The 12,440-nt window shown below is 43.5% G+C and overlaps 1 protein-coding gene across 1 annotated transcript in view; it reads left to right on the top strand.

Annotated features, from left to right (window-relative positions):
• b4galt1l (DP-Gal:betaGlcNAc beta 1,4- galactosyltransferase, polypeptide 1, like) overlaps positions 1–12,440 on the top strand; it is a 118,799-nt gene that overhangs the window by 55,926 nt on the left and 50,433 nt on the right. Inside the window, exon 4 of the mRNA XM_085982880.1 lies at positions 3,472–3,594. Coding sequence (XP_085839006.1) covers positions 3,472–3,594 — 123 coding nt within the window. The remainder of the gene's footprint in view (positions 1–3,471; positions 3,595–12,440) is intronic.

Here is a 12,440-nt window from a genome sequence, read left to right on the forward strand (position 1 = left end):
TTGCAAGAGGATTTGAATACAGGAGCAAGGATGTCTTACTACAGTTATACCGGGCCTTGGTGAGACCACACCTGGAGTACTGTGTGCAGTTTTGGTCTCCTTACCTCCTTACCTAAGAAAAGATATAGTTGCCATAGAGGGAGTGCAGCGAAGGTTCACCAGACTGATTCCTGGGATGCCAGGACTGTCGTATGAGGAGAGATTGGGTCGACTAGGCCTGCATTCACCAGAGTTTAGAAGAATGAGAGGGGATCTCATTGAAACGTATAAAATTCTGACGGGGCTAGACAGACTGGATGCAGGGAGGCTGTTTCCCCTGGCTGGGGGGGTTCTAGATCGAGGGGCCACGGTCTCAGGATATGGGGTAGGACATTTAGGACTGAGATGAGGAGAAATGTCTTCACTCAGAGGGTGGTGAACCTGTGGAATTCTCTACCACAGAAGGCTGTGGAGGCCACTAAATATATTTAAGGACAAATGTAAGAAGTCACACGACACCAGGTTATAGTCCAACAGCTTTATTTGAAATCACAAGCTTTCGGAGCGCTGCTCCTTCTTCAGGTGAAGTGGAGAAATGCATAAAGACACAGCTTATATAGTCAGAGAATCATGTCAGATGTTTACAGGTAACCTTTCCAACTGCCATTTATCACACCTCGGCAGAGAGATAATCACAGCAGTCAAAGGTGTGAATGGTGTCCAAACAGGTCAGTCAGGGAAACATTACATCAAAGAACAATGAGGTGGGGTCACAAGGGGTCAAATATTGCAGATGCTGGGGTCTGTATGAAAAACAAAAAAACAGACAAAAAACATTTTTTTTGGCTGGAAATCACAGCAGGTCCGGCCGCATCTGTGTAGAGAGAACAAGCCAATGTCGACTCGAGTCTGGATGACCCTGCATCAGGTGGGGTTACATGTAGCGTGACATGAACCCAAGATCTCGGTTAAGGCCGTCCTCATGGGTGCGGAACTTGGCTATCAGTTTCTGCTCGACGATTTTGCGTTGTCGTGTGTCTCGAAGGCCACCTTGGAGAATGCTTACCCGAAGATCGGAGGCTGAATGTCCTTGACTGCTGAAGTGTTCCCCGACTGGGAGGGAACACTCCTGCCTGGTGATTGTTGCGCGGTGTCCGTTCATCCGTTGTCGCAGTGTCTGCATGGTCTCGCCGATGTACCATGCTCCGGGGCATCCTTTCCTGCAACGTATGAGGTAGACAACGTTGGCCGAGTCACATGAGTATGTACCATGTACCTGGTGGGTGGTGTCCTCACGTGTGATGATGGTATCTGTGTTGATGATCTGGCATGTCTTGCAGAGGTTGCTGTGGCAGGGTTGTGTGGTGTCGTGGTCGCTGTTCTCCTGAAAGCTGGGTAATTTGCTGCGAACGATGGTCTGTTTGAGGTTAGGCGGCTGTTTGAAAGCGAGTATCATCAACACAGATACCATCATCACACATGAGGACACCACCCACCAGGTACATGGTACATACTCATGTGACTCGGCCAACGTTGTCTACCTCATACGTTGCAGGAAAGGATGCCCCGGAGCATGGTACATCGGCGAGACCATGCAGACACTGCGACAACGGATGAACGGACACCGTGCAACAATCACCAGGCAGGAGTGTTCCCTCCCAGTCGGGGAACACTTCAGCAGTCAAGGACATTCAGCCTCCGATCTTCGGGTAAGCATTCTCCAAGGTGGCCTTCGAGACACACGACAACGCAAAATCGTCGAGCAGAAACTGATAGCCAAGTTCCGCACCCATGAGGACGGCCTTAACCGAGATCTTGGGTTCATGTCACGCTACATGTAACCCCACCTGATGCAGGGTCATCCAGACTCGAGTCGACATTGGCTTGTTCTCTCTACACAGATGCGGCCGGACCTGCTGTGATTTCCAGCCAAAAAAAATGTTTTTTGTCTTTTTTTGTTTTTCATACAGACCCCAGCATCTGCAATATTTGACCCCTTGTGACCCCACCTCATTGTTCTTTGATGTAATGTTTCCCTGACTGACCTGTTTGGACACCATTCACACCTTTGACTGCTGTGATTATCTCTCTGCCGAGGTGTGATAAATGGCAGTTGGAAAGGTTACCTGTAAACATCTGACATGATTCTCTGACTATATAAGCTGTGTCTTTATGCATTTCTCCACTTCACCTGAAGAAGGAGCAGCGCTCCGAAAGCTTGTGATTTCAAATAAAGCTGTTGGACTATAACCTGGTGTCGTGTGACTTCTTACATTTGTCCACCCCAGTCCAACTCCGGCATCTCCACACCATGGCTATATTTAAGGAGGAGATGGATAGATTTCTAGACACAAAAGGCATCAAGGTATGGGGAGAGAGCGGGAATATGGTATTGAGATAGAGGATCAGCCATGATCATATGGAATTGCGGAGCAGGCTCGAAGGGCCGAATGGCCTACTCCTATTTTTCTATGTTTGTCGAGCACAATCGTACCTTTTAAAATCTGTGCTGGCTTCTTTCTTTTTCTTTACATATGTGGTAACTTCATATTTAATTAAAGGTGCAAAATTTTCCTTACCACAAATGCAAGCTAACTGACCTGTAATTACCCAGATTATCTCTGTCTTTAGTTTTTAAAAATACATTGGAAGTTGGGAACAAAGAAACTGGAGTTGGCCATTCATCCACTCAGCTGTTCCACCATTCAATCCGACCATGGCTGATCTGTACCTCAACTCCATTTACCCACCTTTGATCATATCCCTTGATACCGTTACCCAACAAAAATCTATCGATCTTAGTCTTGAAAATTTCAATTGACCCAGCACCCACAGCCTTTTGGGGGAGAGAGTTACAGATTCCCGCTACCCTTTGTGTGAAGAGCTACTTCCTGATTTCACTCCTGAATGGCCTAGCTCTAATTTTAAGATTGTTCCCTCTTGTTCTGCTCCTCCTTGATCCACATTAAGGTAAGTTTAAAAAAAAAACTTGAAACTTGCCTTTTGGGTGGCCAGAGATAAGAAAGAAAAGGTTTTGGCATCTTTTCTCCAACCTAGGAAGGGAATTGGCACAATAGGAGCAGCAAAGGGGTTCTTGCAACTTGATGATGATGATGATAGCCATCAAATCCTGTTGTCTACCCTTTAAGCTGAATTCCAGTTTAATCATGACAACTCCTTTTGGTACTTAAAAACCAAGATAAATAGAGTGCTACACGTAAGTCATTTGTCTTGAGCATTGCTTCTGGGGGACCCTTTCAAGCAAAGTGAAAGTGTGTCGAGTACTCGGGAGGGAGAGGGTTTGAAGCGCAGTAAGATGTCACATCAGTTTCTATAATTTAATACACTTGGCGAGAAGTAAAAGACTACTCTAGGGACAGTGGGTTCTGAATAACCTTTAAAGTAGCTTGAGGTTTTGTAACATAAGGATCTGATTACCTTTTTTGAAAGTGCTGCAAGATAAATTGCAATTGTAAAATTCTTTTGTTTCAGCTTACCGTACAACCAGTACTTTGGAGGAATATCGGCCTTAAGTAAAGAGCAACATGAAAAAATCAATGGGTTTCCCAATGATTATTGGGGCTGGGGAGGGGAAGATGATGACATCTACAACAGGTGGGTATTTGATTTAATAAGGCTATAAACAAGCTAAAATTTAAAGTTAAGTTTCTTCTGAATTATCCAGTCATTATCCCCATCTTCCTTATAACTTAACAGCCTGCAGTGTTGTATGGCCATTTAAAGGTTGCTTCCAAAAGGTTTCCCTCCTGAGGCCACTCATTGCAAATATCACCTAAATTAAACACAGCTGGACCATTCTCACATCTGTATCAGGGATATGGTAGCATAGTGGTTATGTTACTGGATTAGTAATCCAGAGGCCTGGACTAATTATCCGGAGTTCAAATCCCACCTCGGCATCTGGGGAATTTAAATTCAGTTAATTAAATAAATCTGGAATAAAAAGCTAGTATCAGGTTCTCCTGGTGTCTAACATCATTAAAATAGCATACCTGGCCATTTGTCTCCTTGTGTGCAAAATGACTGCCATGTTCACCTACTTATCGGCAGTCATTGTTTTTCAAAATAATTATTTGTATATGAAGTGCTTTCACACATTTCCGAGGGGTGTAAATACAAATCTTGTCTTCCAAACGTTCAAAATTATAACGAAAGTATTAACTGCACTTGATAAATGGTTTGAGTTCTGGGTGTGGCCCTTAAACGGGGGCTTAACTCTGATACCTGTGGCCTCTCCTGATTTATTGCCTTGGAACACCTATGTAGAGACGCTGACAGATAATGAATGCAAGTGGGGGTTTCGGTGGCCAAACCGCGAGCCAACTATACAGGTACTGGTAGATGTGTTACAGTACTGATACCAGGAATACTGATTATGGGTGGGGAGGAAATGTGACCACGGTCACTGCAACCTTTAAACCAAAGTTGAAGCATTTATACAACACAGTTGTACTGTCTCCTGTGAATTTGGCATACCTGAGAAAAATGTGCATCATTGGAGAAAAGAAAGGCTGGCACCTTTCCATGATGTAAAGCAATTTGAAGCGATAAGCCCCAAATTGAGAATGAGGTCAAGTGGCTTGTGCAAGAAGGTTTCTATTGTACTGAAAATCTGGGTCAACGTAGCTGTATTTTTTCCAAATGCTGAAAGAGAAACTTTTACAGATGTGATAAGTGGTGTTCCCCAGGGATCAGTACCAAGGCCTCAGCTTTTCACCATATATATTAATGGCATGGATGAAGGAATAGAGAGCTATATGTCCACATTTGTAGATGACACTAAGTTAGGTGGCACCATAAGTTTAGCAGATGGGAGCTGAAAGTTACAAAGGGACATAGACAGACTAAGTATGGCAGATGGAGTTCAGTGTGAGGTCATCACTTTGGATCCAAGAAAGACAAATCAAAATATTTTCTAAATGGAGAGAGACAAGGAACTGTGGAGGAGCAGAGGGATTTAATTGTCACACTCGTAAAAAAGTAAACAAACAGGTTAATGGAATGTTGGCCTTTATCGTGAGGGTTTTGTAATTCAAAAGTGAGGAAGTGATGATTCAGTTCTATAGAGCCATGGTTAGATCCCAACTGGAGCACTGTGTTTAGTTTTGGGTACCGAAGCTCAGGAAAAATATATTGGCCTTGGAAAGGGTGTAGTGCATATTCACCAGAATTATACCCGGGCTTAAAGGGTTTAATTACGAGGTCAGGTTGCATAAGTTTGGCTTGCGTTTCCTTGAGTTTAGAAGGTTGCGGGATGATATCGTCGAGGTGCTTAAAATGATGAGGTAAACGCAGCAAAACTATTTCCTCTGGTGGGCAAATTCCGAACAAGGGGGCATAATCTTTAAATTAGAGCTCGGCCATTCGGGAGTGAAATCAGGAAGCACCTTTTCATACAAAGGATAGTGGAAATCTGGAACTTGCAGAACATAACTGCAATTAGTTATACTTAAAACTGTGATTTTGTGACTAATGTGTTTTCAAAGGCTTTAATTCCCCCAGCACCCTAGGGACAGCCTTGAGTTGAGGGTGAAGCTTGTGTATGGGCTACTCTATATGTGCATCAATACTTTTATAAAAAAAAAAAAAACTTGTTCACAGAATCCTCACAGTGCAGATAGAGGCCATTTCGGCCCATCGAGCCTGCACCGACACATATCCCACCCTATCCCTGTAACCCCCACGTATTTAATCCCCTAACACTAAGGGTCAATTTATCATAGCCAAATCAACCTAACCCGCACATCTTTGGACTGTGGGAGGAAACCGGAGCACCCGGAGGAAACCCACGCAGACACAGGGAGAATGTGCAAACTCCACACAGACAGTCGCCCGAGGCCAGATTTGAACCCGGGTCCCTGGCGCTGTGAGGCAACAGTGCTAACCACTATGCCACCGTGCCTCTCAGGGTGTTGGTGATGTTGATAAGGCCACATTTATTGCCCATCCCTAGTTTCCCTCAGAAGGTGGTGTTGGGCCTTCTTGGAATTCTGCAGTCCTTGTGGCAATGGTGCTGCCACAATGGTGTTAGGTTCGGGATTGCAGGTCTCTGCAGCTAAATCAGTTTGAATTGTATGATTAAAACATAGTAAAGGGAATTAAGGGTTACGGGGAGCGGGCAGGAATTTGGACATGAGTCTAGGTTCGGATCGGTCATGGCCCTGTGGGTAGCGGAGCGGGCCCAGGGGCCGTGTAGCCTGATCCTGCTCCTATTTCGTGTGTCTAATTCTGTTAGATTCAGGAGATGGTTCTGTGATAGTAGATTGGCGGTTAGGATCAGATCAGCCATGATCTTATTGAATGGCGGAGCAGGCTCGAGGGGCCGATTGGCCTACTCCTGCTCCTATTTCTTATGTAGTCTTTGACCACTCTGGACTCTGGCAGACTTAACACATCCTGACGCAGCTGCCTCTGAATGGGCTTCAATTGAGATTCTGATTGGTACTAATACATAAGAGGAAGTGACTCTGACCCCTAACTCCTCACACCAACATTTCTTTTAATTACTATTTATTAAGGATTCCTTCAGTACTTTATCTTTAGCATGTGACTGGCTTTAAGGTAGCTGCCATACTATGACAAATTACAGCACATGCCCACAAAAGCTTGGCCAGAGGTACTTTATTGTTGCTCAAGGTAGTTACCAATCCATGGTGATTCTAACTGACCTGCAGGAGCCAGTGAGCTTTATTCTGAGTTATAAGAAAATTATCCAAATCCTTTCAGAGGAGGCTGAGGATGATGCTATCTAGAGGATTCAGACACAGGAACCTGGGTTGCAGTATTTCTGGTTCCCTGAATTTTCTCGGGAAGAAGGAATTTTGATAACCAAACTGTCCCTTTAAAATTTATTCTTGCAATGCAGGAAAACTGGCGCGGTTGTATTTTCTGCTTATCCCTAGTTGCTCTGAGAAGGTGGTGGGTGGCCTTCTACAGTGATTGTATTTACAACTGAGTGGCTTCCTCGGCCATTTCAGAGTGCAGAAGAGTCAAAAATGTAGTGTGAGACTACATTGTGTGTCGGCCAGACCAGGTAGGGCTGGTAGATTCCTTTCCCTGAAGTACATTACTGGACCATTTTGGCTTCTACAAAAATGTGGCATTTTTGAGGTCAATTTGTTTGCTATCCCCACTTTTCTGATTTCCACCATATGCCTTAGTCTCTCCTTCAGAAGAAAATCCTTTCTTGATCTGATTTATACTATTTGCGTTTATGGTCTTCACTGGATGTGCATTGCCCATTGTGCAGAACAGCTCTGCCTAAATTCCTAATGTACTCCTAATTGTTAAATTATGTCCCCTAGATTTAGAATTTTGTCAAATAATTGTTTGAATTTGTTGAAAATGTTGAAAGGGGAATTAGGGTTGTGTTCACTGGTGCCACAGGCAGATGATTCGATCCCGGATATCCCGGCCAGAAAGTGGCTGTCTGGGTTTCTTCCCCCTCTTCTGCTTCCTCTTCCTCCTCCCACTGCGAGCAGCTTGTCCCCTTTGCTGCCTCTGCTCCATCTCCTTGTTGTGCTGCAGCACAAGGGGGACTGCAACTAGAGCCCCCAGGACTGGAAGCAAGTGATGTTCTCAGGGGCCTTCCTTCAAGAGCCAAAGCCTTGCAAATGTCCAGCAGCACTCCCTTCACACTTGAACAACTTTTTAAATGTCTTACACCAAGCCACTACTTCAATAAAATGTAAAGAAACCAGTACAGAGGCAAGAATCTAAACTTACCTGAACGTTGCGTGTCCCTTTTTAAGAAGTGTTGATTGGGGGTATGTCATACAGCTGCATACACGTTCTGCTGTGCGTGCTTTGGAGAGGGTGTTAAAAGGAGTGGCAATGTCCAAAATAGCACGCTGATTGATGTCACGATCTGACTAATTTCCATATCTGGAACGAGCGCAGGCAATGGCAGCGCTGCCAACCTGCCCAAAATGATGGTCGCCACATTCCGCACCAGAAGCGAGGCGGCTGCCATTTTTTCATCCAAACCGGCCTTATCAGCTGCCGCAAATGGGCTGAATTTCACGGCCATGGTGTGTAAAAAGTACCTGTTCAGCATTGCCATTCCTCTCCGGCTGAGAGTTGCATATCTATTTAGAATCATATAAATGTATGGCACAGAAGGAGGCCATTCAGCCCATAATGTTTGTGCCGGCCAAAAATGAGCGAGCCGACCTAATCTCACTTTCCAGCTCCTGTAGCCTTGCAGGTTACAGCACTTTAAGTGTATATCCAAGTACTTTTTAAATGTGATGAGGTTTTCTGCTTCTACCACACTTTCAAACAGTGTTCCAGACCCCCACCACCCTCTGGGTGAAAAGAAATTCTCCTCAACTCCCCTCTAGTCCTTCTACCAATTACTTTAAATCTATGCCTCCTGGTTATTGACCTCTCTGCTAAGGGAAATAGGACCTTCCGATCCACTCTATCTAGGCCTCTCATAATTTTATATACCTCAATTAAATCTCCCCTCTGCTTCCTCGGTTCCGAAGAAGACAACTCCAGCCTATCCAATCCTTCCACGTAGCTAAAATTCTCCAATCCTGGCAACATCATCTCTGTACCCTCTCTATTGCAATCACATTTTTCCTGTAATGTGGTGACCAGAACTGTACACAGTATTCTAGCTGTGGCCTAACTGTGTTTTATGCAGTTCAAGCAAAACCTCCTTGCTCTTATATTCTGTGCATTGGCTAATAAAGGAAAGTATCCTGTATGATTTCTACCTGCCCTGCTACTTTCAGGGATCTGTGGACATGCACTTCAAGGTCCTTCTGTTCCTCTACACTCTTTAGTATCCTACTATTTGGTGTATTCCCTTGCCTTGTTAGCTCTCCCCAAATGCATTACCTCACACTTCTCTGGATTGAATTCCATTTGCCATTTTCTGCCCACCTGGCCAGTCCATTGATCTCTTCCTGCAGTCTACAACTTTCTTCTTCATTATCAACCACATGGCCAATTTTTGTATCATCTGCAAACTTGTTAATCATGCCCCTACATTGAAGTCTAAATCATTGATATACACCACAAAAACAAGGGACCTCGCTCTGAGCCCTGCGGAACCCCACTGGAAACAGCCTTCCAGTCACAAAATAAACCCATCGATCATTACCCTTTGCTTCCTGCCACTGAGCCAATTTTGGATCCACTTGCCAGCTCCTGGTTCCATCATCACCTATGGGAAGGTCCAGTGCGTTACTAAATAAAGTATAAGCGAGTCTCCTGTTCTCTGTCTAGATGTGATACTATTGCCTATTGGTGTCTGAACCATAGGGTGACCATTTTGGCACAACGTCTAGCTCAGGTGAATAGTGGGATATACAATGCTTGCAGCAAATTGATGATTTGTTCTCCATCAGTAAAAGATCCACAATGAGGTGGTACAACATCTGGAAATGGGATTACTGGATAGTTCATCTGTTCACATGATTGGACAGTGGCCAGCTCAAGGACTGTGGGTATATATGCACAAATCATATGTGGTATTGCATACAGGGAGTCATGATCAAGTATAATCTTTAGGTGAAGCAGGGTTTGTGAGCAGAGGATAAATGGACCAAAGTGTGCTGATGTTACCATTTTCAAGTTATACATTCTGTTAGTTTTATATTCTCATTACAAATTTCTATGTCCATATTTATAATGGTAACTGCCTCTGTAAACTTGTCCTTTAGGGAAGAGTGATCATAACATGATAGAATTCCACATTCAGTTTGAAGGTGAGAAACTTGGGTCTGAAACTAGAGTATTAAAGTTAAATGAAGCCAATTACAAAGGTATGAGGGAGTTGGCTAAAGTGGACTGGGAAAATAGATTAGAAGGTAAGATAGTAGAAAAGCAGTGGCAGACATTTAAAGAGATATTTCATGATTCTCAACAAAGATATATTTCAGTGAGAAAGAAAGACTCGAAGAGAAGGATGAACCAAACATGGCTAACCAAGGAAGTTAAGGATGGTATCAAATTGAAAGAAAAGGCATACAATGTTGCAAAGATTAGTGGTAGGCCAGAAGATTAGGAAAATTTTGGAAACCAGCAAAGGATGACCAAAAAAATAAGAGGGAGAAAATAGCTTATGAGAGTAAACTAGCAAGAAATATAAAAACTGACAGCAAGAGCTTCTACAAGTATATAAAAAGGAAGAGAGTAGCTAAAATAAATGTGGTCCCTTAGAGGACGAGACTGGGGAAATAATAATGGGAAACAAGGAAATAGCAGAGGCATTGAACAAATATTTTGTATCTGTCTTCACAGTAGAGGACACTCAAAACATCCCAGTAATAGTAGAAAATCAAGGGGTAAAAGGGAGGGAGGGACTTAAAACTATCATTAGAGAAAAAGTGCTAGGCAAACTTATGGGTCTAAAGGCTGACAAGTCCCTTGGACCTGATGGCCTGCATCCTAGGGTCTTCAAAGAAGTGACTACAGAGATAGTGGATGCATTGGTTGTAATCTTCCAAAATTCCCGTGACTCAGGAAAAGTCCCTGTGGATTGGAAAACCGCAAATGTAACGCCCTTATTCAAAAAAGGAGGGAGACAGAAAGCAGGAAACTATAGGCCAGTTAGCCTAACATCTGTCATTGGCAAAATGCTCAAATCAATTATTAAGGAAGAAGTAGCAAGGCATTTAGAAAATCATAATACAGGAAACTCTTTTTACCGGCACCTAAATAACCGGAAATCTCTCTTAACCGGCAAAATTCAGGAGTAGGTTCAGGTAAGTTTTATTTCGTATTAATGGCCGTGTAACCGGGGTTCCTGGATCTGTGGCCGTGTAACCAGGGTTCCTGCACCTGTTGCCATGCAACGGGGACGTCTGGATCTGTGGCCATGTAACTGGGATTCCTGCACCTGTTGCCATGCAACAAGGACGCCTGGATCTGTGGCGGTGTACGGGGCTCTCGTACTTTAGTAAGTATACCTCGCTGTAATCCGGACTTTTTGATCAAACGGCACCATGCCGGTCCCATCGGTGCCGGATAAAAAGAGCTTCCTGTACAATCATACAGAGTCAACATGGTTTTATGAAAGGGAAATTGTGTTTCACAAATCTATTAGAGTTCTTTGAGGAGGTAATGAGCAGGGTGGATAAAGGGGAACCAGTAGATGTAGTGTATTTGGATTTCCAAAAGGCATTCGACAAGCTGCCACATAATAAAAGGTTACTAAATAAGATAAGAGCTCATGGTGTTGGGGGTGTTAGATTAGACAGAGGATTGGCTAACTAACAGAAAACAGAGAGTCGGGATAAATGGGTCATTTTCGGGATGGCAGTCTGTAAATAGTGGGGTGCCACAGGGATCAGTGCTGGGGCCTCAACTATTTTCCATCTATATTAATGACTTGGATGAAGGAAGCAAGTGTATTGTAGCCAAATTTGTGGACAATACAAAGATAGGTGGGAAAGCAAGTTGTGAGGAGGACATAGAGTCTGCAAAGGGATATAGATAGGTAAAGTGAGTGGGCAAGAACTTGGCAGATGGAGTATAATGTGGGAAAATGTGTAGTTATCCACTTTGGTAGGAAGAATAGAAAAGAAAAATATTATTTAAATGGAGAAAGACTACAGAATGCGGCAGTACAGAGGGATTTGGGTGTCCTCTTACATGAAACACAAAGTTAACATACAGGTGCAGCAAGTAATTAGGAAGGCAAATGGAATTTTGGCCATTATTTCAAGGGGGATAGAGTATAAAAGTAGGAAAGTCTTGCTACAACTGTATAGGGCACTGGAGACCACACCTAGAGTACTGGGTGCAGTTTTGAGGCCAAAATCGGATCAGCCATGATCTCATTGAATGGCGGAGCAAACTCAATGGGCCAAATGGCCTGCTCCTGCTCCTATTTCTTATCTATATATATAAAGCGGCCTCTCTGTCTCTCTCTCTGTCTCTCTCTCTGTCTCTCTCTGTCTCTCTGTCTCCAATTCCAATTCAAATGCTTTATTGGCATGAAAGTTTACAGAGAACCATATTGCCAAAGCTTACATAGCAAAAGGTACAGTTTTCCAACATTCTGTAGGTGTCAATCGATTTGACATTTGTTGGGTACATACAATATTACTTTTAAACAATATTAATTTTAAACAGTCTTTGTACTTCATTTGGTACGTTCAATATTAATTTTAAACAGTCTTAATTTTAAACAGTCCTCAGGTTGTGACATGTTGTTACATATTTGGCCCCAAGGTATGGTCTGTCTCCTTCTCCCAGGACTAATCTCAATTTTGACAGGTCATCCAATTCCTTGAAATCTGGGGTTGTTTGGCTTAGCTTGTTGAATAATATGTTTCTTGATGTGTTGAATTTTTCGCATTTTAGGAGGAAATGCATCTCTGTTTCAACCTCGCCGGCCAGACATTGATCGCATATTCTATTCTCTCTAGGCTGCCAGGATTTCTTGTATCTGCCTTTTTCAATTTCCAGTTGGTGGTCGCTTA

This window comes from Somniosus microcephalus, chromosome 1, assembly GCF_052327205.1.
Source record: "Somniosus microcephalus isolate GS21.2 chromosome 1, FLI_Smic_1.0, whole genome shotgun sequence".
Lineage (NCBI taxonomy): Eukaryota > Metazoa > Chordata > Chondrichthyes > Squaliformes > Somniosidae > Somniosus > Somniosus microcephalus.